The sequence below is a fragment of the Cololabis saira genome, chromosome 12 (assembly GCF_033807715.1).
Source record: "Cololabis saira isolate AMF1-May2022 chromosome 12, fColSai1.1, whole genome shotgun sequence".
NCBI classification, from domain to species: Eukaryota; Metazoa; Chordata; class Actinopteri; order Beloniformes; family Belonidae; genus Cololabis; species Cololabis saira.
The window spans coordinates 32231630-32256187 of NC_084598.1; the positions used below are offsets into that span (position 1 = coordinate 32231630).

At 41.8% G+C, this 24558-nt stretch overlaps 1 protein-coding gene across 1 annotated transcript in view; it reads left to right on the top strand.

Annotated features, from left to right (window-relative positions):
* Window positions 1–24558, top strand: part of tafa5l (TAFA chemokine like family member 5, like) — a 77585-nt gene that overhangs the window by 18572 nt on the left and 34455 nt on the right. Inside the window, exons 2-3 of the mRNA XM_061735041.1 lie at window positions 7399–7548; window positions 23922–24049. Coding sequence (XP_061591025.1) covers window positions 7399–7548; window positions 23922–24049 — 278 coding nt within the window. The remainder of the gene's footprint in view (window positions 1–7398; window positions 7549–23921; window positions 24050–24558) is intronic.

Sequence of the window (24558 nt, forward strand, 5' to 3'; positions counted from 1 at the left end):
GTGACAGAATCCCCTTGTCACCTGAATTAACTCCCGTATCTATGATGGAGTGCTGGTCATGGCTAAGGGCGCGCTACGAGGCAGCTCCCTCACCCGCGCTGCACACGTCTCCCACACTTGAACTTACTCTTCTCTTGCTTCGGGCTCATTGCATGAAGCCCATTCATCTGCTCGGTGCTGCAACACGGCAGAGAGCCTTGATATCTGGTGGCACCTCTGTCCTTCAAGCAGCCGCTGAGTGTAACAGCGACTCGCCTCGGCACAAGGAGGGTGGAGGGCGAGCTGAGCGGGGAAGGCAGTGGGCGGCGGTCCGGGGGAGGCTGAGCGGCTCAGCTGATGCACTGAAATGAAATCTGCATACCAGTATTTTATGGAGGTGATTGCATTTTACGACTCTAAAGATTGCTTGAGGTGATAATTTTATGCAAAAACACAAAGTGTGGGTGCCGCCGAGAACTGCAACTCATCCACTAATCCATTAACGGAGATGCGGGTTGGTGCTGTTGGCAAACATTTGGTGTCAGCAATGTAGCGGAAAAAGGGAAAGATGCTGCAAGAGGACTCCCACCCGTCTGAGTCTGGTTATGGACCACCTTTAGACTCATTTGTTTGTCGCTAAAACATTCACCCCCGCACCTCCTTGCACATTGGTGAAGCAGGAAGTTTGATCAGTTTATTTAACATTGATAAATTCAGCGGCAACGTTACAAAGTTCCAGCAACACACACAGTCTGTATATGTTTTTAAATCCACTCTATAAAGCTGTGCTACTTCTGGCCACATGGGGAGCTAAGCTCATCTTTCATCCCCGAGCGTAAGATACAATTAACTCCTGTGGCAAAAATCAGTAATACCAGGTCTACTGGACCATTTTCACTGAGTGGCTACATCTGCAGTTCCTCAAGTGACCACTGGGGGCTGGCTCCAAAAGTGAGTCAATCTCCATCAACCCTCATGCTGTATGCTGTATAACTGTAATAACTTTAATGTATAACAGAAATAAACATATTTACAGCCGGGATCATCATAAAAAAGTAGTTAAAGTCACAAACGGATGCATAATTATGGACATTTTTTAAATTCTACTTGATTTTTTTTTATGACAGCTGACTATGCTTAATGGCTAGCTGTCATCACTTTAGGTACTAAGTGCTGGGCATCGTCTCTACGTCATTCAGTCATTCACGTCATTCACGTCATGCCCTCTCCACCCATTGACCCATTTTTGGATGAACTTGAGTTAGGCGTGTCAGTTCTTATCAACATGGCACTGTGCAGAGAGACGAGGCTTTAAAGACACTTCAGAAATCTAAGGCCACAGGGGAGTTTGTCCAGTTTTTTTTTTAAATACAATCTATGGTCCCCTCTTATTAACACAATATCAATTTGTCATTGTCAGTAGCCAACACCTCAGCTATACGTCCCCCATGTGATCAGAAGTGGTATTACTACTGTACATACAGTGACTTTAAATCATGCCTACAGGTAGATTACATCTCATCTACAAGCGGAACAGGATTTCTTTATGCTAATGATGTTATCTCTTTAAAAACTCATAGCTAAACAAAATGATTAAACAGATTTCTGTTTTTGAAATAATAACCACATTATCACTCATCCTCATCAGCTTTAAACAATACGGTTCCTGGTCCAGATTCAAGTTCCCTGTTCAGAAACAATCAAATCCTTTAGAAATCGCTCGGACACATATTCACTTCTGAGCATCCCACCACTGGCTCAGGTAATTTTATGAGCCATTTGTGTTGATCAACAATCCTTTCAACCTTTGCCATTATTGAATGCCTTCCATGCTCATTTAATGAACCTGTGAGAGTGCTTTGGAGTAGCTGGAAGCAGCAGAATGAAGGGCCGGCGGTTGGTGAATGCCAAGAATTGTCTCTGCATGAACTGCAGCACAGCCTCTTCTCTAATCGGCCTTCCCTGCACTCATTTCATTTCATTTGGCTGAATTGCTTTAACTGGCTGACGTCTATTCAGTAGCTAAATGAAGGAGGAAAACCTGTTAGTTTTCCCAGATCATTACAAAGGTGACAGAAGACTTCACTACATTGTCTGTGCTTTACTGTTGAAAGTGGATGCAAACAAATATCTCGACATTTATTGAAATGTACCTACAATGCCTGGAATAAAAACATGTTTTGATCCCATAGAAATAAACATTTATGCATTCATTTGCAATACATTTCACAGTATTAGGCAAATATAATATTCTTAAACTGATAATACACACAGACCTTTATGATCTGTTATGTCTATTTTGAATATGCCCATAAACAAATGCAGTATTGAAAGAAAAAGCAATTGAACCTACGGAGTTAATAGCTTTGGGAGTAAAGACTCAGCAGGTGTGGATCAGAGCTGCTGAGTGTTCAGGTGGGGTTCTTTTAACGTTCCTCTTTTACTGCATCACCACAGACTTATTTGTAGTTTGTTTGGTGTGAATATATTGTGATGTTATACATAATTCGCTGAAAACTGTAAAGACATTATGCATCTTAAAATATGAGTATCATGTACATCAGATTATCGTGATAATTAATGGGACAAAACAATGTAATTCAAATTATTGATATGTAATTCATATTTGCATATGTTTTTCATATTATTTACATAAAATGAATGTAAAATTGATACTGAAAAGTATCTCACTCCTCAAGTAAGAAGGAGACTTGAGCTCAGTGCAGGGCCCTCCCGGGGTTGCTAGTAGGAGCAATGGGTGAAGAAAATGAGGAAAAAAAATCGTAATAAAAAAAAAAAAAAATATATATATATATATATATATATATCTATATATATATATATATATAGATATATATATACACAGTCTGAAAACATGATTTATTATTTGAAAAAATTTCAAAAATCAATTTCAAATTTAGAAGATCAATATTGAATCGGTCGGCAAAGTATCGTGATATATCGCCAAATCGATATTTTTGCCCACCCCTACCTAAGGTTGTAGTTTCTCAATTTTTTTTTTCTTAAAAGAGCTTGAGGCAGGATTTATGAAAAAAATTTGTATACGTTTTAAGTTTTCTAGTAATAATGTCAGATGAAGCGTTCCAAACCAAAACGAATGAGCCCTCTAGTGTATCTCTCCGTTGCCTTGAACAGGCTGTGTGCTGCAAAATGTGCTGCAATTCGGGGGCCGAATTTCCCGCGCTTTCCTGCTGATGTGACGTCACATGACGCTGCATGTGCGTTCTCCCCGTTCTCCCGTGCCGGCTTCGCTGTTGGCTGCAGTACCCCCGACGGCCGTCGTGGCGAAGGGTGGCGCTAGAGAGTCTCACTTCTTAAAAGGAGCCTCATGCTCCTTTAAAGGAGCATGAGGCAGGATTGAGGCAGGATTTATGAAAAAAATCGTATACGTTTTAAGTTTTCTAGTAATAATGTCAGATGAAGCGTTCCAAACCAAAACGAATGAGCCCTCTAGTGTATCTCTCCGTTGCCTTGAACAGGCTGTGTGCTGCAAAATGTGCTGCATTTCGGACTCCGAATTTCCCGCGCTGGGCGGCGGATGTGATGTCACATGACGCTGCATGTGCGTTCTCCCGGTTCTCCCGTGCCGGCTTCACTGTTGGCCGCAGTACCCCCGACGGCCGTCGTGGCGAAGGGTGGCGCTAGAGAGTCTCATTTCTTAAAAGGAGCCTGATGCTCCTTTAAGTCTTTGTATGGTGAATACACACCCATGCTTCAGCTGATGGACAACAATCCCGGCATTTTCTTGAAGGATATTTTAGTAAACATGGGAGTTCACTTTTTTTCCCTTGATGATGGCAAAATGTCCAGATCCTGAGGTAGTGAAGAAAGCCCAAAGCATGATGCTCCCTCCACCATACTTCTCCACTGGAATAATGGTTTGATGTTGGTAAACTGTGCCAGTGGTGCTACACGTAGTGCCGAGTATTCTTCCCAAACAATTCAGCTTTTGTTGGACACAGAAGAGAAGAAGACAGAAGAAGATTTTTTTTCCCCACAGCTTTTGTTGGTTGCCCGGTTTCTCTTTGGCAAATTATTCAGATCAGATCGTTTTCATGGGGCAAAGTTCACGTCAGCAGATGATTCTTGTGAATACCAACTGAAAATTTTAGTTTGCTTATAATCAAAGCATCTCTGAACCACACCTCCACACTGATTTCATGAATTGGACTCCAAGTGTTCAATCTACTGATACACAATAAAGACACAAGACATCATAATAGTTTGTGTTTTATGAGCTGGAGGACATTGAGGTTGCATGACTTAGATCAAGATCAGGTCAGGTTTTATTCAGAGGTAAAAGAAGAAAAGCACTTAATTCACACACTTTTTTCTTGCCACGGTATCTAAAAATTGCTATTGCTGAGTCAAACTACTATCCTCCGCCACGTTAGTAATTTTCAGTTACAGCTCAGCGTGTATTTGAATAGATTTATTGGTTTTTATATGAGGCTTTCAACACGGTGCTGATTTGAATTAGCAAATGCGTTACAGGAAAACGTGTCATCTGCTCCACGACGTTTGTTCCTCCAAATGTGCTTTTCAAAGCGCCACATGCCTTCAAGCACTTCGTGTGATTAAAGGGTGTTTATCTATAAAATAACACAAGACCATTAACACTTAATAACTCCCTCAAACACACCAGGAAAGACTAAATAAAAACAATTAAATGTGTCCCCTCAGGTTTTCACATAACTTACAGGAATGAGTGCCACTTCAGTGAGTATTCAGCGGAACTGAGCAGGGTTTACTCAATCATTTTTAAATAGTTAAACGTTATCTTAGGTTTGCCCATGGCTGCTGGAGAGCTCCGATGATCACAGCCGCCGTTCGAAGCACAAAGCTCGCAGCTTCACCTTGAGAATAGTTTGGCACAGGTGTATGTTTTAGCACCGAGGAGATCTTCCTGCTAGAAATTCATGTCATGCTCATAATGGAATTCATTTGAACTCATTCAATATTTTAAATGAGCATGAGTCAAATTGGAATTATGGTAATTTTATCTTGAAGTTTGCTGAGTAAAAGTCAAGAGCAAAGTTTGGAAAAGAAAAAAAAGTTTTATCAATGTTCTTAAATCCCCTGGTATGAAAAAAGAAGAAGGAATAAGGAGCTTTTTCCCCCCTTGTTGTATTTATGTTCAACCCTCTTGCCTCTGCAGCTGACAACAGTCTTACTAAATAGAAGTTTCTCCAAAGTTTGGAAGTGATTCGGAGATAATAATTGGCCAGCGAGTTATCCATTAATTAATACCCTTAGATCTCTGCAGTTATTCCCTGTGCTTGGACAGGATTTTAAAAGAGGCGCACACGTACCGCAGAGTTCTGAGGAAGGTAACCATCATTTGCAGACATTCTGACTATTTGCTGTATCAGTAGAGCTTGAAAATTGCTCTTTCTGTCAAACATGCGCCATGCCCGGCAGCCTCCTCTCTCTCAACCAAGTTACATATCATTTCTGCTTGTGGTACACTCGTTTCAGCGGTAAAAAACAAAACAAAACCCCACCCCAAAAACCTGGTGGTGAATTTGCCATTTTCTAAAATATAGTTCTCTTCTGCCCCAGAGGCTGACATGGAATTTAGATTCTGAGCATAGAAAGTACTGGTCTAAAATATTAGGTGTGAGAACTGTGGTAACAAGGAGGTGGTAAAGCATTCATATTTTATTTCTTTGATTGTTGTCGTTACCATCTAGATTCATCTATTTCCGTGAGATGTCGGGTTACATTCACTTTGCCTGCTTACTGACTGATTCACAATTTGCAAGCGGTCAGTCCCAGGTGCCCATTAGCATTATCCATCCATTTTATCCTTGCAGGGTCACGGGGGTCTGCTGGAGCCCATCCCAGCTCATTACAGGCGAGAGTCAGGGGTTACACCCTGGACAGGTCACCAGTCTATCACAGGGCCACATAGATACACAGACAACCATGCACACTCACCCCTATGGGCAATTTACCATCATCAATTAACCTAGTATGCATGTTATTGGGCTCTGGGAGGAAGCCGGAGTACCCGGAGGGAACCCACGCATGCAGGGGGAGTACATGCAAACTCCACACAGAGTACAGATAGGCCCAGGGTTCAAACCAGGACATTTGGAGCATTTTAATGCTCTCAATGTCTCTTAATTTAATGGGATTCCTGCCCTATACAACCCCACTGCATGTCTTTCCGGACGTCATTTGTTGATGCTAGTTTGGCTGTTCACCCGCCTACGTTACATGGTTCTTTTTCTCTCATTGGTTCTATGCCTATCCATTAGTAAAAAAGAAGCAGTTTCTTCCAAATTCGCTGGTAATGCCCTCCGGAAATAACGGTCAAATCCATTAAACCCAGACTAATTACAGTATTTGTATCAATGAGGAAAAAAATTAGGATGGTTGCCCGGGCCAGGGTGAAAGTGGGCTGGACTGGCTTGTAATGATGTTTTGGTAAAAGATTATTTGATGGAAAGAGAAAAGTGCAGCTGTCTCTCCGAAAACCAGTCAGTTTAATACTTTCTACATGAAAGCACATCTGCTAACATGATTCAAGATTCAAGAGTCTTTATAGTCATTGTTCATATTTCATATACCACCAAATTACAGGTGCTTCATCACAGGTCATCTTGGACAGCGGATTGAGTCTTTATTAAATGCTAAGTTGTTCCAAATTTCCTCTGAATTATCCATTTCAGTACATCTCCATTTACAGTGACAGACCTGGTAGGATCCACTGACAACAAACTACTACTACCTAATACTTGGTGGCAGTAGTGCACAACATGCCAACTGCTAATATACGAAAGAAGATGATGATGGCTTAGAAGGAGAAAAAGGAAAGAGTAAAAAAAACAACAACCCCAAAACAAACTGCCCCCCCGGCCTGTTTGAGGCTTTGCTAATGGAATCCCATTATACTGTGGGGTTTCCAGACTATTAACGATCTCATGTTTACAAATATTTTGTCTAGAACATGCTGGGAAACTACACCGCACCACACCCAAAATCTTGCAATATTACAGCCAGCAAGCTCCAACAAGAAATTAAATCTGCTCTCGCTCCTGCTTCTATGATCATTAATTTGCAATTACGACTTTCCAAGGGAACGATGCCCTATTTGCATATTCTTCAAGGAGAATCTCACTTTTCTACATGATTACTTCACCCTACATTTACAGACAGACCATCCAGTGTTACCATATTCAAATGGATGAAGATTTCTGAACTGCTGTCTTTAAATGGAAAACACTGGAATCGTTCACTTTTTTCTATCTACGTTTTTTTAAATCGGTTCTGTGTAAATAACTGGCTGCCTGTTGTTTTTGCCTTCAAACACCAGTTGCTCCTCTGAAATGTGCTCGTTGCGGTCTCATTATGCTAATGTGCTGTACTTTATTCTGCTGCTGTGTTTGGCAGGCCAGTTGGCAGTGGGAACCTGCGAGATAGTGATGCTGAACACAGACAGCAGCGTGCCCAGGCGGACTATTGCCAGGCAGACTGCCCGCTGCGCCTGCCGGAGAGGCCAGATCGCTGGCACCACCAGGGCGAGGCCGGCCTGTGTAGACGGTGAGTTTAATGACCTCTCTAGCCCGAGGGAGTGCAGATGCTCGAGATTTCAGCTGGCACGAGTAAACTTAACAGGCCAGGTAATTAAAAAGTGATATGTCTTGTTGAAAAGAGAGTAATTTTCCCTGTCTTCAATACAACTGCAATTCAATGCACTAAAGCAACAAGAATGCAACATTTGGAAAAAGTCCATTCTTTTTTTTTTAAAGTTGCATCTTTATTGAATTGAATGACATTCATTGAAAGGACAACCACCTACAGAAACCATTGACTTATGTTTTCAAGCTGAACAACCATTCAAGAGGGATATAAAACATGTCCTAACATAAAAATTTAAATGTGCAGACATTTTGGTCCAGACTTTCTTTGCAGTTGCTTTTCTCACAGGCACCTCACAGTGGGAGAGTTTATGCTGTGAAGGTTGGCCAGGATACAAAAGGAATGTTAAATGTTATATAGAGATTGTCTAGTCTTGTTGATCACTCAAAACACTTTTACACTACTGGCCACATTTACCCATCCACACCCACCACTGTCTTAGCCTGCAGAGATATGTGTAGATAATTTCTGTGAGGCTACAAAGTGCTTTTCCTTTCAATCATACACCAATAAATGCATCTGGGGAAATGTGGGGTTCTGTCTGTTGCCCAAAATAATGTTGACATGCAGTTTGAGAGGCCAGGAATCAAACCACCAACCTTCCAATTGACAGACAGCCCTCGTTCTCGGACCACAACTGCTCGAAAAGTAAATCATTGCAGTACCTCCTTAAAAAGTGGACATCCCCCTCCCCCCAAGTACCACATGTACTTTTTAATAGATTTTAAGAGTGCAGGACAGAGCTAGGTTAAAAGATTATCCATGTTTCTGAGATCAACTAAGCGAACCTAACTGTTTACCTTGTGGGTAGAGGTAGCTTCATATTCAACAGTGCTTTCATGAAAACAAGGAAACGTCCTCCAGGGACAAGAATGCCATCTATTATTAATCTCGGTCACCTCTGCAGTAGCTTTGTTCATTGATTTGTTGAATTCCTGGAGGCTTGCCGATGGGGAACACATCAATACATTATCAACTCCTCAAATCCTTCCACCCATATTCCATTCAGAATATTAAAGTGGACAACAAAATGATTTTGTTCATAATTTTTATGACCAGAAATTCTCGGTGCAGCCAAGGAGCTGAGGGGGTCAGGTTCAGCAGCATCAATATTTAATCTCAGCTTCTTTGCAGATGATATGGTTCTGTTGCTGCTGTTGAGCAGCATTCTTCAGCTGTCATGTTAGTGGTTATGAACCAACTGTGAAGCAGCAGAGATTAGAATCTGCACCTCCAAATCTGAGAACATGGTTGCCAGTCAGAAAAGGGCGAAATTCCCTTTCCAAGGTTGGGAATGAAGTATTGCCTGAAGTGGAGGAGTTTGATTATCTTTAGGTATGGGTCATCCGTAAAAGAAGAGTAGTTTGTTGTGGTGGAGAAAGATTCATTGTCCTACCCTCAGCTATGGTCATGAATCATGGGTAGTGACCGAATGAGGAAGATCAGGAATGCAGGTGGTTGAAACTACAAATGAGTTTCATCCGTAGCTGTTGCAGGGCTTCCCCCATAGCGATAGGGTGAGAAGTTCTGTTGTCTGGGAGAGAGTAGAACTGTTGCTCCTTCACATCAAGAGATAATTGAGTTGGTTTGGGCATCTGGTTGGAACACCTTTTCCCTAGAGAGGTGTTTTGGGCATGTCCCACCAGGGCATCTCCAGCCACATAATCCCAGATGGACAGAACGCCTCGTTATCTTCCTGTAAGAGCTGGCGGAGGTGGCCGGGGAGAGTGAGGTCTGGGCCTCCCTGCTTAGGCTGCCACGATCTAAACCCAGATAAATGGAAGCTAATGGATGGCTCCCCTATTGTTCACTTTATGTAGAACCTCTGGTTAAGTTTCACTATTAAAACCATTTAGTAGCATTTCATAATAGGGTGTGTAACATGTTGAAAGGTGTTGGTTATCTAAAGAAGATAACCACCTTTCAGTATTGATTGAAAAGTCAGGCTTAAACAAAAGCAACAGATCAAAAACTCCCATTAAAAAGCACAAGCGAACAAAATGTATGAGTTTCCTTCTTTCTCAATTAAAAGTAAGTGCTTGTGTAATTTGGTTGTTTAACCAGCCGATTGATTATCACTTTGAATGTCTCCCTTTTCTGAAGCCTTTTGGACTGTTTGACTCCTGACTGTGTGATTGCTTGTCTGCCTCAGGCTGTGAGCCGCTGTGATGTCAAGAAATTGACAACTGCTGTGTGCCTCCTTCATTGTCTTTCGAGTCCACCAGTTTGAATTCCCCATCTCCTTTCTTTCTTTTTGCAAATGCTTTCCATTTAAAAGGCATCACCTGTAATGGAGACTGTGCAGCCTTCATCCATTTTATAGATGAGATTTTAAACTTTGGAGCTCTCTGTGTTATTGGGCGGTATCTGGTTATGGTTGATAAGAAAAATGAAAGGAATGAAGGGAGAGGGGTCTGATTGGGCCTCACCGTATCACAATCACATGCATCAGCTGTGCCATTAGCTCCATCAAGCAAGGACTTGCGTTAGCTGTAATCTAATAGCCTTGACACACAACCACAGTCCCACACCCTGTGTCGCAGCCCCCTCTTCTCCACAGTGCTTTTAACCAGCACTCCCTCTCTGCAGACATCTCTCTGTAGCAACGTACAGATGCTAATTAATTTACAGAGAACTATGATTACAGCAGCAGGAAATTAATCATTACTGGCTTCCCGCCATACAATACCCTACGTTCCATTAGCAGCTAGCGCATTAAAGATGGGACCTGTTGCTGTCAGAGTCAACTTAAGATTTTCTGCTGACAGTAAAACTTGTGTTCATCATCAGTTGGATTTAAATTGTTATTTTTTCATATGAGTCCTTTAGAAACTTTAGCTTGGAGTTTATTCGCTTTCATTCAAGTTGGACATGATTTCCCATAAATGCCCCTTCGTCTACTTCAGCAAATGAGCTATAAACCTTGAGTTTCAAATATTCAGTTTGTGTTTTTATCACAAGGACTCACTGTCTTCTGGTTCAGTTTAATATAACCTTTTCAGATCATCAGGAGGGGATCACTGACTTTTCTGTGACCTTTAATGAAAATAGAAGTATTAGTGACTGCAGCGAGGAAACAAAGGCCACAAACATTGTCCTCATATTGCATGTTCACCAACATCAGAAGCATCAAAAAATCTGCTTTAGTTTTCATGTTGAGGTGAGGAGTAAGGAGATTCAGGTAATTCCTCTGTTGCCATATACATTTTATGTACATAATTCTAATATGCTATCAATTTGTTTTCTGGTCTACTAGGTTTCTGTAATGTCCAAAGTAAATTATTTTGATCTTTTTTTAACTATACAAACATGGAAAATTGATCATGCAGACTTATGCTGCACTACCATTACAAGTACACAGTAATGTACGTCGGATGCATTTCAGATAAACAGAATTTGTAGGGTTGTAGTTGCGCAGAGCGCTACTAATTGTTTGGTTCAGTCTTCATCAGGATGAACAATAAATGATGTAGAAGATGAAGAATAAATATTTCAACCACATCTCAGTACGCAAAACTTATGCACTGCAAAAACAACACCTCTAGAAATTAGCTTAATATGGCTAAATCTAGTCAAATTTTTTATGTTAACCGAAAATATCTCTGTCAATGGATTTTGCAGTGTAATGAAACTTTATTGCAGGTGTCATTCAGTGAGTGAGAGCACTGAATTTTGCACATGGCTGTTTGAAAAAAAAAATCAAGAGACCAACATACGAACAAACATCCGGATATCCGAGTATTCCGGTCAATCACATCCACATGCATCCTCAACACACTGCACACCCCCATCTTCTTTTTTTCTCTTTCCTTTTCTGATTATAAATACCTGGCTGTATTATCTCCTGTCTCCTTTCTTTTGAGCATAACGTATTACACATTTATTCACACACACTACAACACATCACACACTCTCCAAACTGCACCCATCACTGTCTCTCCCCTTTCCTACTTTTTCATGCTCCACTTTTTGTGAAATCTTTGTTGGCAGATCAAAATGGATATACATGCTTTAGGTTTTTACCAAACTTTGTATTAACTATTAATATATACGCAGACAAGGGGAAAAAGAGAAAGGTTTATATACATTTCACCAGAGACACTTTGTTCAAACAGTTTATGTGGTTATTATTATTACTTTAAGAGCTTAGTCAGTAAAAAAAGTAAAGCCGGTAAACTACTAATTTGACATTTATTTTTACTGGGCTTACTGGGAAGTTGATTCCATGGTTCAGCATGGTAGGTAAACTCCTGATATCTAAGCACAAGCAAGTGACTTTTAATTAATAGCTGCTGCTTCTTAATTTAATGTTGGTCAAGCTTGAGTGACACCAATGAGTAAATGTTCGTTCCCAAATTAATAACGACTTACCAACAAAACTTTGACTGCTATTGATTTATTTTCTGTGCATGTTAGTCAAATGTAGATAGTCACCAGTCCTCTTCTCTTCTGGACAGTGTGATATTACATTCCAGTTGCTTTAAGAATTTGAGGTTTGAACTCAAATTGGCATCACACCTGAGGTGAATGTATTCTAGCTGCAAAGTCATGATTTTTTTTTTTCGAATATTGGACTGACTTCCACCGCCGCTGCTATAGTCATTGTTAGTTATACCAGTTTCTAGCAGTACTTCATGTGGTATTTAGCACATACAAAAAGTGTGGAAACACATTCACAGATCAAAAGTAAACAGTACTATGTGAATGTTTGACTCAATGTGGATGAAATAAAACAGAACTCTTGTAAATGGTAAAATGAGCTGTGTGTTTACTTTTATGATGCTAATCGCAACCATGTTGGATTGAAGTCAGCAGGTTTGAAGTTCAAGTGCTGTATCATTAAAACCTATTTGAAATCTTCATTGCAAGAGTTGACTGACTAAAATATACTTGTCATCATTACTTCTCTTTCTCTTTGATCCAGTACTTGGTTATAAACTGTCAGAACTTATCTGGATTTTTTGAAGTACCTAATCAGCGTGTCAGTGGGCTTTTGAATAAGTAGTATCACTTTATATGTTCATATTATATATATTTACATATTATATATCCGTTTGTGCTAGTGATATAGAAGGTGGCTATTAGATTTTTAAAAGAGTCATCTTTTTAAAAAAAAACCCCAGCCCCAAGACCTCCAACATGCTAACAAATAACAAATTTTATGTTTTTTAAAAAACAGTGTTATGTTATCAAATAGTCATTTCAATGGTTAAAATAATGAAAATGATTCAGTATGTGGTAGTTCTGATTAAGAATAAAGTTGATTATACAAATTAAGCAACAGTGAGGGAAAAAAAAAGTTTGAATACTATAATGCCACTTTTCCACTAGTCTCGCTTCAGCCCGGCTCGGCTTGGCGCGGCTCGACGCGGCTCCACCCGTGTGTTTTTCCACAGCCAGGGGAGAAGTGGGGGGGGTTGGGGTGAAGCGGCTGTGACGTACTCGATTGCGCAGCACCTTTGTTTGTGTCGGCGCAGATGAGAAATCAGCTGGAGCCGCGAGCGGCTGAGAAAAAAACAGCCCGTCAACATCCCTTTTTATTTCTCTCCTCAGCCACCAGGTTTATGAACATCTGCACCTCAGAGTTGGATCACCAAACAGACGTTTGTGCTGTATAATAAAATCGCCGCGAGCCGCGACTCGCTCTCGCGCTGACTCCCGATTCAAACGTTTGACGGCCCCGCCCCCCGACCGATCAGTGGCGCGGAGGGTGGTGACGTCGGAAATAGTCCCTGCTCAGCCCCGTATAGAACCTGGCCAGAATGGTTACAGAAAAAAGTATCGGCTTGGAGCGGCTCTACACGTCTCAGCCCTAGTGCAAAAGGGCAAAACGGGTAGAACCGAGCTGAGGTGGTACTAGTGCAAAAGGGCCATAAATGTACATTCTTGCTAAATATGATCCAGAACATATAACAAAAGTCATTGCTGCCTTTATAACGTAATAAAACTTTCAAGCAAAAAGAGAAAAAAGAACACAATAAAGATTATGGCTAATATAGAGGGCAGTAGGCAACTGACTGAAATTTCTACAGCAATTACCATACCATTCCAACTGTTGTTACTCACCTTAAATCAAATTTTTGGCATTTTTTATATGATTTTATTTTACTTTTTTAGTGTGAAAAGTTCCCATGTCCTAAAACCTTTTCTTGGTTATGACTGGACACATTTTGGACAGTTTAGATGAGTCGCAATCGTAAATTGTAAAATTATATGATGTACAGTATTCATAATGATACAAAAAAATAATATTTAGAAACTGTAAAAGACAAAATTGTGGTTCTTGGTAATCTAAATATATGACAAAAACTTCAAATTAATAAATAGGATTTCCTGTGTATTATTTTGCATGTCAAGCTTTAAAGGATCAAGACATGTTTGTAGTCCAACTATCTCACTCATCTGGCTTCATGGACAGGTATAGCCAAGTATCATCTGCATAACAATGAACGTTTATTTCATGCTGCTTAAAAATATTACCTCATGGAAGCACGTTTAGACTGCAAAGTAATAGCCCATGTACAGAACCCTGTGGAGCACCATGACCTACCCTGGTGTGTGAGGAAAATTGCTTATTCAAATGCAAAAAACGTAATCTCTTGGATAAATTCAATTTAATCCTGATTTATGCCGTTCCTTTAATCCCAATAAAACATCTCTTATAGCTGTAAAGAATATCCTGTGATCTCCTGAATGCCATCCAGAGCTGCTCCAGCTAAGGAAATAAAAGCATGCAGTGTTATCAACACTCAACAGGCTTCAGTTTTTGTGAATTGTGACGCAAATCTGACCCAAAAACAACTGTTATGTTGCTTAACAAGCTATTGTGAATATCAGGCGGATTTGATATTCTATTAAACTTGTAGAAATGATGTAACTCATTGCAATGTTCAAGCATTTCTCCTGTCATCTGTGGTGTCTGGCCTGTCGGTGCCAGGGGGCGGGGGGGAGGTTAACTGAGACTTTCATAAACATTTCCTCTTGCCCTGCAGGTTTGACTTATGTGCAGCTGCATTCTTCCACATTCTTCATAGACCAATGAGTCTCGTTAGGATGGATTTTATGTACCACAAAATGGCAAAAGTTAGTTACTGTCAGGCGTGCAGCAACTTTCTATGCAGTACACTGATGATGAAATGCTATTTTTCATGTTTTGTTTGATCAAATTGGCTGCTGATCTCTTGTAATGTACACGGGCAACTCACTGCACTGTGAATTCAGAATGGAGAAAACCCGTGTGGTTAAAAGCACTATTCAAAGCTTAGCTACAACAGTACCCAGCTTGTGGCACTAAAGAAGACAATTATACAACAGCTTACGCCCCCCCCTCACTTCTGTAATTACAGGCCAGCAGGCTGACTTTGAAATTAATAAAGTATGTTTAAATGCACTTAAATATGCTCTTATTGTCTGGCTGGTACAGATGATACAGTAGCTGCAGCATTCCTGCAGCATGATATGTTTAGCCCAGTATTCATCATGTTTTTTACTCACTGAACAAGCTCTGTGGGAAGTGGAAGAAGTAGTTCAGTCTGTGAAGTGACTGCTTTTGTTAGTCTCTTTCAGAACATACGTCAAGCTTTTTTTTGCCCTCTGATTCAGTGTGCAGGTTTGGTCTGCACACTGAACACGGGAGGATTATGTGCCTTTTCCCGCTCGTCTCTTGTAATCTGCTCCCAAAGTTTTTTTTTGTTGCCTTGTCACCACATCATCCTGTGATCGTAAGAAGCGCGATGGTTACCGTGATAAGAGTCTGCCGGCTGCAGGGAGGCAGTTAAAATCCTGGATGGAAACTTCTGCCTTCAAGCTCAGTGGAATCCCTTTTGGCCATAAAGGAGCAAATATGCCTTTTTAATTGGCACAAGCACAAGTTTTAAGTTGGTTCCCTTTTTTATGAGGTGATTCTTAACTTGCTATCAATGCTTTTTTGCAGCTTTAACACTTCCTTTATGGAGATGCTGGAAAAACCAGCAAGGGTCAGTGACATTTTGAAAACAAACTATAAAAAAGTATGACCCTCTTCCCTCAGACCTCTCCCTGAAGCCACGCCTCCCCAAAAAACTGCCCAACCAGACCCTTGTGTTTTAGTTTGATGATAGAAACTTCTTCTTTTCCTTTCATATGTTCCCTTCAGTGGTCGCCACAGCAAATCACCCACCTCCGTCTACCCCTCTCCTCTTCATCCTCTTCTTTCACGCATCCTAACTTCATGTCCTCGTTCACTGCATCCATAAATCTCACCTATAGACCTCCCTGCTGGCAGTTCCTACATTACCATCCTTCAACCAATTTATTTACTATACCTCCTCAGTACACGTCCAAACCATTGTAGTCTCAGGCCTCAGACTTTCTCTCCAAAACATCTAACTTGCACTCTTTTTAAGTAAATTGTTATTGTAATTCAATATAGTAAAAAAGTACACAAATCTTGTAGGAAAAAATACAAGTATGCCAAATCTGTATTTATGTTTGATAGTTTAAATGTACTTATATTCCATTATTGGACTTAACATTATTATTGGAAATGGATCATTCTTTGATGTGCGTCATGAAATGAGCAGATAACTGAGGCAGCAAAAACACACAGGTTGACGGCTCGTTTTGCCCCAAATTATCCAATAAATTACAAAAACGGCATATGGATGGATAACACAGAGCTATAGCAGGAGGGTTGATTTGAGGTCAAACTTATTAGAATTCATATTGTATTAGTGCAAATTGTAATTCTCATCGTTTTACCTCTCCTCCATCAGTATCTCTGATTTACTACCTATTAGCTGCCCCGACACAAGAAGAAGATGGAATTGACTTGTTTATTCATATTAATCACAGGAATAAAATAATGAAAACCACATTCAGTTATTGAACTGAAAGTCGTTTTTCAGTGTAATTATTTGGAGTGGAAGTTGTGTTTCAGTGGAATACTGAAGACACAGCCTTGGTTTCTGCCCGGGCGAGCTGCTGAACGATCACCTAATCAATCGCGGCCACATGAAGACAAGAACTAGTCCAGAACTGCTTGAGACTTCAGTCCTGAATCTGCAACTTCCACGTCTGCAGCGAGCGCCAACCTCCTAACGTCCGCACTGAGGCTCATCCGAAACTGAGATGTCTTGCAGTTCCTCGACTGGCCGCTAGGGGGTGCAAAAATGAGTCTGTCTCAGTGACTCCCATGTTAAAATGTACAACTTTGGAGCAGAAATAAACATATTTACAGCCCGTCCAAAAAAACGATCTGGTCTCAGTCATTTGACTTCACATCTATGACAGCTTTCAGGGCGCCCGGAGAGTTTATATCAAGTAATAAATGTATTTCTAATATGATAAATTGGCAGTAGGCTCAGCCAGTGGCTAGCTGTCATAATTTTTTCATCTGCAATCGTCTTGCTACCGATCTTAACGAAGCAAACACCCGTTTGGCTAAATGCAAAGGTTTCTGAAGCAACATGGCTGTGCCCCTCAAGAAGAGAAACAGGCTTTAAAACCGGTCCTCAGAAACAAGCGGGTCACGTGACCTAATGCTTTTTGTATACAGACTGTGTAATAATTGACAAAGATTTATGACAATAATTATTTGCCAACGAATGTAATGATGGATTATTAGTTGGTTACATCATAACGCGTCTGTTGCTGTTTCTTTTAACCACATCAGTCAGTATAAAAACTTTAAAACGTTTAAAAACGCAGACATTTTTGTCTCCGTTTCAGCCGGTCGGATGATATAACTCACAACTCACCGCTTAAAGGAGCATGAGGCTCCTTTTAAGAAATGAGACTCTCTAGCGTCACCCTTCACCACGACGGCCGTTGGGGGTACTGCAGCCAACAGTGAAGCCGGCACGGGAGAACGGGGAGAACGCGCATGCAGCGTCATGTGACGTCACATCCGCAGGACAGCGCGGGGAATTCGGACTCCGAATTGCAGCACATTTTGCAGCACACAGCCTGTTCAAGGCAACGGACAGATATACTAGAGGGCTCACTCTTTTTGGTTTGGAACGCTTCATCTGACATTATTACTAGAAAAATTAAAACGTATACAATTTTTTTTCATAAATCCAGCCTCAAGCTCCTTTAAAGCTGCCAGCGATCGTTCGGCGCACAAGTTACATAACATTCTTTCGATTGAAAACATCATTTTCTATGTTTTGTATTTTTATTAATTGGCACATTCCTTAAACAATCTTATGCTAATTTTCTGAGCTAATGACTAAATAAGATTGAACGTATTGCTCAATTCATTGTCCGATTAGTCGACTTATTGTTTCAATAATCTGTAGATTCATCCACTATAAAAAGAGAGAGACGAGCGAACAGTCTGCTGACTTTGCTCGAGCCGCTCACAGGGACTGGGTAGTGTTGTTGGAGTCTCGCCAGTTTCACAGGTGATTCATATTTATTGCCTTGACATGAAAGCATTTAAATAATTGTTTGCTTTTGGAAAGAATGCTTCAAAAGATCTCCTTTAACATTTGACAAAGAGATGAACCTATTGTGGGTTCACGTCCAGCTCAGCTAATTAGCTAATCTCGTTGAGTGCATGCGTATCACACCATTATTGAATTAAAGAAAGAAAGAGATGATTGCAGCCGTGAATTCTTCCTCCCTTTATTATGTTGTGTATTCATTTTGTCGTCCTCTTGGAGAGAAACGTGTATATATTCAGATATATGTTAAGTGAGCTCTGTCTGGCTTCGGACAACAATCTGGGGTTTCGTTTCATCGACCATCAGTGTGTTTGCTTCAGACGGCGTCGCTGTGCCTCCTGCCCTCCTCCGAGCCTCGTCTGGCAGCGCTGAGCTGCGCTGGGCCGGGCTTGGCACTAATGCGCGGGGGTGCAGATGGTCTTACGTGTGATCTAGTTGGAGGTCCAGAGCCGGAGCCCAGCAGGGAGCTTGGCAACCGACGAGCTTGGCTCGCCGTCCGGGGTCCCTGGACGGGCCTCAGACAGCGACAGCAACAGGACGGGCCACCCAGGTGTCAGCCAGATCTGCTCTCTGTGTGTGTTTTCCAACCCCCCGCCCCGCCATCCCAGCCATCCCTCCCCACGGAGCCAGCTGTTTCACTACTGCTGCTCACGCCCACCTACACAAACAGGAGAATCTAAATCAGATTCAACTGTATTGCAAAGTTAACCCATTTTGTAATAACACCATAATACCAGTTATCAAATTGTGGAATAACTGTAAAGATGAAATGAAATCATGCAAATCACTAAGTAAGTTTAAACAAATCTTTAAAAACAATACTCTTAATGGATATACAAAATGGAAATGGACACATGAACTGACAACCAATGACCAAAGTGCCTTGCTCAGCTGAACCACTTTTTCTTTTCTTTTATGCTTTTCTTTTGGGGTTCTGTGAAATAAAGAAACGGTAAAAACAGAACATTAGAAGGGGTAGGACTAGAAAAGTTTTTTGAAACTTCATCCTACACCCTTTCAAACAGGAAATATTTATTTACATATAGATTTGTCTCTTTAATTTGCTTTGTTTTGCTTATGGTTTTCTTTGTTGTTCTTTGTTTTTTTTTGTTTTTTTCAGTTTATACATTTTATGCATTCTGATTATTTTGTTTTTGTTTTAACCTGTTTGAATAAATAAATAAATGAAATAAATGAATGAATTAGTCATCACCTGTTTACTATATAACCACCAAGTAACCTAAGGTGAATTTTCGCAGCAGATCGATCAATCAATCAATCAATCAATCAATCAATCAATCAATCAATCAATCAATCAATCAATCAATCAATCAATCAAACAAACAAACTTTATTTATATACCGCTTTTCATGCATATATATAAAAATGCAACACAAAGTGCTTTACATAAAACGTTAAACAAGCTTATTAATGCACCCACCCCCTCCACCACACACACACACACACACACACACACACACACACACACACACACACACTCAGACTCAGACTCAAGCACACTACAATTCACACAAGTTACACACACAGACACACGCATCTATATAAATATGGATGTACTGTAGACATGGCTGAGCACTGAGGATCCAGGTGAGGAAACAGTAACAGGGAGCCGTCCACACCAGGAGGTCTCATAACCTGCAGCTACAAGGGTTTCCTCCACAGAGACCATCCCGGCCCGGACGGATAGAGGAGTCCACACCACAGCGGTGAAGCCGTGGTGCAGAGCTCCACAACCATCCAGGCCAGAACCACCCCCAGAACGACACCCTGCAGGCCAGAGTCACTCCCAGCATGGAGGCTCCCCATGAGGAAACACTGGAGATAAAAGCTACAAGAAAGCAGGATAATATAGGGTATGAGGTTAAAATTTACGCTAAAAGAGTATAAAAGTATAACATAAAATCCTAAAAGTAGGTCTAGAAAGCAAGACATTAAAAACTGAGAGAATAAAACAATAGAATCTATAAAATAGACCATAAATAACGACTAAAACGTTTAAATATAACATTGAGATAAAACAATGAGATATTAAAAAAGGATAAACTAAACTAAAGATTAACATAAAAAAGAGTAGTAAAATCAAGTAAAAATAGAGGTGAGCATAAAAAATTATAAAGAGTCAAAAGAGTCAGTTAAAAGCCTGATTAAAGAGATGGGTCTTGAGCCTCTTTTTAAAAACATCAACAGTCTCTGTTCTCCAGGAGGCTGTTCCACAATCGGGGGCCATAATAACTGAATGCCGCCTCCCCGTGTGTTCTGGTTCTAACTTTTAGTATCGTTAAAAACTTTGTTAAGAAAGGTGCTATATAAATAAAGTTTATTATTATTATTATAAAGATGGATGCTTTAGATGCTTTCTCCCGATATTGATGATGTGAGTGAGTGTTTGTACGGCATAAGCCCTTTAATGTGTCTACAGAAACACGTGCCAGCGTAAAGGCAAGGTGGGGTTGATGCGCGGCGGCGGGCTGAAGCCAGCTTCGTTTTATTGCTGGTTGTTATTCACGACGCTGCCTTTGTAGTTCTCGCAGCGGCGCTCCTTCCCGGCCAAGCCTGCCGGACCTCTCGCCAGAAGCCATCGTGGGATCCTTCATTGGCAGCATCGAGGACGGATACCTGGGCGTTGTGAAAGGAGCCGACAGCCTCCGTGACCCTTGGCCGGCCGGAGTCGCTCGGCGCTCGCCTGGCTTTGCCAGCTCAGCTTTTATTCTGCGCCCTGTAAATCCAGTTTTGCTGTCCCTGTAACGTACCCAAACCTACATCTGCCACTGGCTGATAAATCTGTTCCCTGCTGCTCCCGAAGGACGGCCGCGGCAATAAAATCTGGACGGTCACTTCATATATATCTGGGCTCGTCCACTCGGGACGAAGCCGTCGTGACCAGTCGTTCTCAGAATCTCATTATGAAGCCTCTGTATTTTCTCAAGCTTTTTCTTTTGTTTATTTTGTCTGCTCGTTGATCTGACGGGTTTTTAGATTGTTTTTGGTCCAGCTCTGCATCTCCTGGCCACGTTGCTGCAACGTGAAAGAGAGAAAAGCTCAGGTCTTCCAACATGTTAACAACAGCTTTCATTTTCAGAGGGAAAATGGCTTTCTGTTTACAGGCTGGGATGTGTGTGTGTGTGTGTGTGTGTGTGTGTGTGTGTGTGTGTGTGTGTGTGTGTGTGTGTGTGTGTGTGTGTGTGTGTGTGTGTGCGTGCGTGCGTGTGTGTGTGTGTGTGTGTCTGTGCGTGCGTACATGAGGATGCTGTTTGGTTTTCCAGCTTGATAAATACCGCAGGATGACGGATCTTTATTGTGGAGAGCAGTCAGGGTCTGGTTCTCCAAAGACCAATCTCGGATAGTTAACAAGGCCTGCACCGGGAATGCTTCGCCAGGAAATGTCACAAGACCTCCTCTTTCACACCTCTTTACTCTTTTCCACCCTCAGCTCTCCAGCAGACCTTCAGCGAATCGTAGCTCCTCTCTTTCAATTCGCCCACCGTGTTACTGCGTTCCACAATGTACCGCCCTGGGGGACGGGCAGGCGGGCGGGAGCGGGAGCGGCGGCCCCATGGTCACGTCCACGGAGAGCTGATAACCTTTCGGTGTTTCTCTAGCGCGCTGTGTAAAGAACAATCAGTGCTTATCAGCGTTGGCTACAGGCGAATGCTAATTCGGCGACAGCCACTCATCCCGCGGAGGGAGAACGTCTCCGGCTTACAGTCGGCCTGCGTCGATGGCTGCCGCCGACAAACTTTAAGACGACAGTAGCGAAGCTTTTCCTCGCCCCATCTGGTTTTGTAATCCTCCACATCTAATCTGTGTTTTGGGAGTTTTGCAGAAAAGTTATTTCTGCTTCACCCTGCAGCTTTTACTTGCAGTACTTTAATTAAAATGAGGAGAAATATGTTTTCCAACAGCTCCTCTGAAAGGAGAGAGTTGGGATTTATTACCGTACAGCGTGCACCTTCAAGGAGACGAACGGTCTAGAAGAAGAAGCCCCATATTACACTTTTCCTGACTTTCAGAGGTTCACGATGACGGAGGAGTACAGTAAATAAAAGCTTTGAAAGAGCAGTAATACCGAGAACTTCCTCAGTTTTTATTTGTAACAATATACTGTCAATAACAGTCTCTGCCCCCTTTTACATTAGCTGTCAGGGTGGCGTGGTTGGGCTTAAATAACTCGCCTCTGAGGGTGAACGTGATCACGGGTTTAATCTAAAAATGCCATCTGACGAATGGTCCTAAAAGCCCACCCTATTTGGGCGATGCCAAACATGGTGCCTACTGTTACGCACAGAGAAGTAGAAGATTTAGCCTGCGTGATCCAACAGACCCAGAGAGGTTTTGAGTCACGATCAGAGTAAATCACAACTACCGTGACGACTGATCGATATGAATAAAGATCAGAGTGTCATAATATGGTACCTGTCATAAAGTCATGACTATTATGCGTGGAGTCAGCTGAACCTGCACCTCCTCTGCAGGTTGAACCTCTTTTAATGTCGGCACTGGAGCTTGCTGTTCAAGAGTACAGCAAATGCAGCAAGATGTGAAATGTGTTGAAGATAGAAAATTTGGATGCCTCACTAAATGACTTATTTAAACCCTTTCGATGGCAAGGCGGCGTCGGTGGTCATTGTAGACGCCCACGGATATGCCCTTGATCACAAAAAAATGTTTGTTTTTTCTCATAATGTGCTCTCTTTAATATCAAAACAGATTGTTTCTAGTTCGCCACAAACAAGAAGGACATTTCGTTTCAGATCCATTACTAAAAATAAGGTTCTGCTGGGACCCAAGCCTCCATGACCCAAATAGCACACATTTATTGTTAGGAACGTGTGCTTAAAGCAGAGCTGTGTACCTTGTTAGCTCGTTATTATTATTCTAGGCTCAGTGTTTGCCCCCTCGGGCGCGAAGGTCAAGTTGTTTCTGCGTCACTGTCCGAGACTCAGTCTTGTTTGGCCTCCGTCGCTCCCTCGTTGTTCACATCTCTCCCATCATTTCATTCTGGAGGCTTGTAGTCTCCTCCACCTCGGTATCTCTGTGCACGGTGCCTAAAAGTAAAGAAATAGTCCATCAGATCAAATTGAAACTGACATTTTAATAAGGAAAAAAAAAAGCAAAACAATATTCTACTAAAATGATCCTTCCTAAGCTCATGTAAACACTTTAGGTATAAAAGTTAGACATCATGAGAAGGTGTCCTGTGTTACCGTGGCAACCGTCTCACCTGTCTCTTACCTGTCTGACTTTCCCTCCTTATTCACCCTGACATTTAAAGCATCCATCTTCTTCACCCGCCTTTTTCCTCCTCCTTCAAATTCCTCTCCTCTTCATCTGCAAGGCCTTGAAAAATATGAATCTTATGGGTACGGCCTCCATGATTTCAAACAATTTGGAGCTTTATTTTGGTAAAGCTGCTTAGGACAATAAAATAAGGAAGCTGTAGTGAATGTGGGTGAAACAGAACCCGCTTCTGCATCTTTCTGACCTCTTGCTCGCTCTTCATCCTTCTCTCACCTGTTCTTTGCAAACGACCGAGGGGCTAAAATAAAAACTTTACTTGGAAACTGTTTCAGGGGTGACAGCTGCAATGAAAGCTAGCATTATCAGCAGGCCTGTTTCTGGACCGAGGGTTGGTCTGTAAATGTTACCACCCCAGGACATTTGGACGGTTATTGAAAGTGCCGCTGGAGTTTAGGCACATCAGCATCTGAGGAAACTTCTCTATCGGCTGAGCCCAGAAAGGACAGTTTGGTTTGTGCCAGAGAAAGTTGACATTTGCGGGGGACTGTCTAAATTGCCTCTTTGCCCTCTTGTCTTTCACCCTCCCAGCGCGAATCGTGCGGAGCCGTCAGTGGTGTGAGATGGCTCCCTGCCTGGAGGGGGAGGTCTGCAGCCTCCTGCTCAACAGATCCGGCTGGACCTGCACCAGGGGAAGTGGTCGCATCAAGACTGTCACGGTAATTTGCACGACGTGACATTAATACACGGCATATGCACCCGCAGAGCCGCACCCGCAGAGCCAGCGTGGGTGACCCCAGGTGAGCTGGGTCCTGCGTCACGTGGCCCCGTGACCTCGGGAGCACGTTTCAGTCAAACAGCAGGACGGCAGCCTGAGTCTCAGCTCTGAACCTCGGAGCTCGGAAAGCCAACGCAGCACCGCCTCAGGGCTCCGGCGCTAAAAATGACCGATGACGTTGAACTGCTGAAACAGATCAGCTGAGTCACTGTGATACTCTCGTAGTGCTGTTAGGACACATGACATGCGTAGAAGAATTTGGTTTAATTCACAAAGATTTTAACTAGGCCTGTGTTGAAAAAAATCGATTTCCCAATTCTAAATCGATTCTCATATTAATTCCTAAAAATCGATTGATATGTCTAAAGATCGATTTTTTTTTTATTTATTTTTTTTTATTTATGTATTTTTTTTTCATCATTACATTACAACTTTTGGTTATTTTTTTGT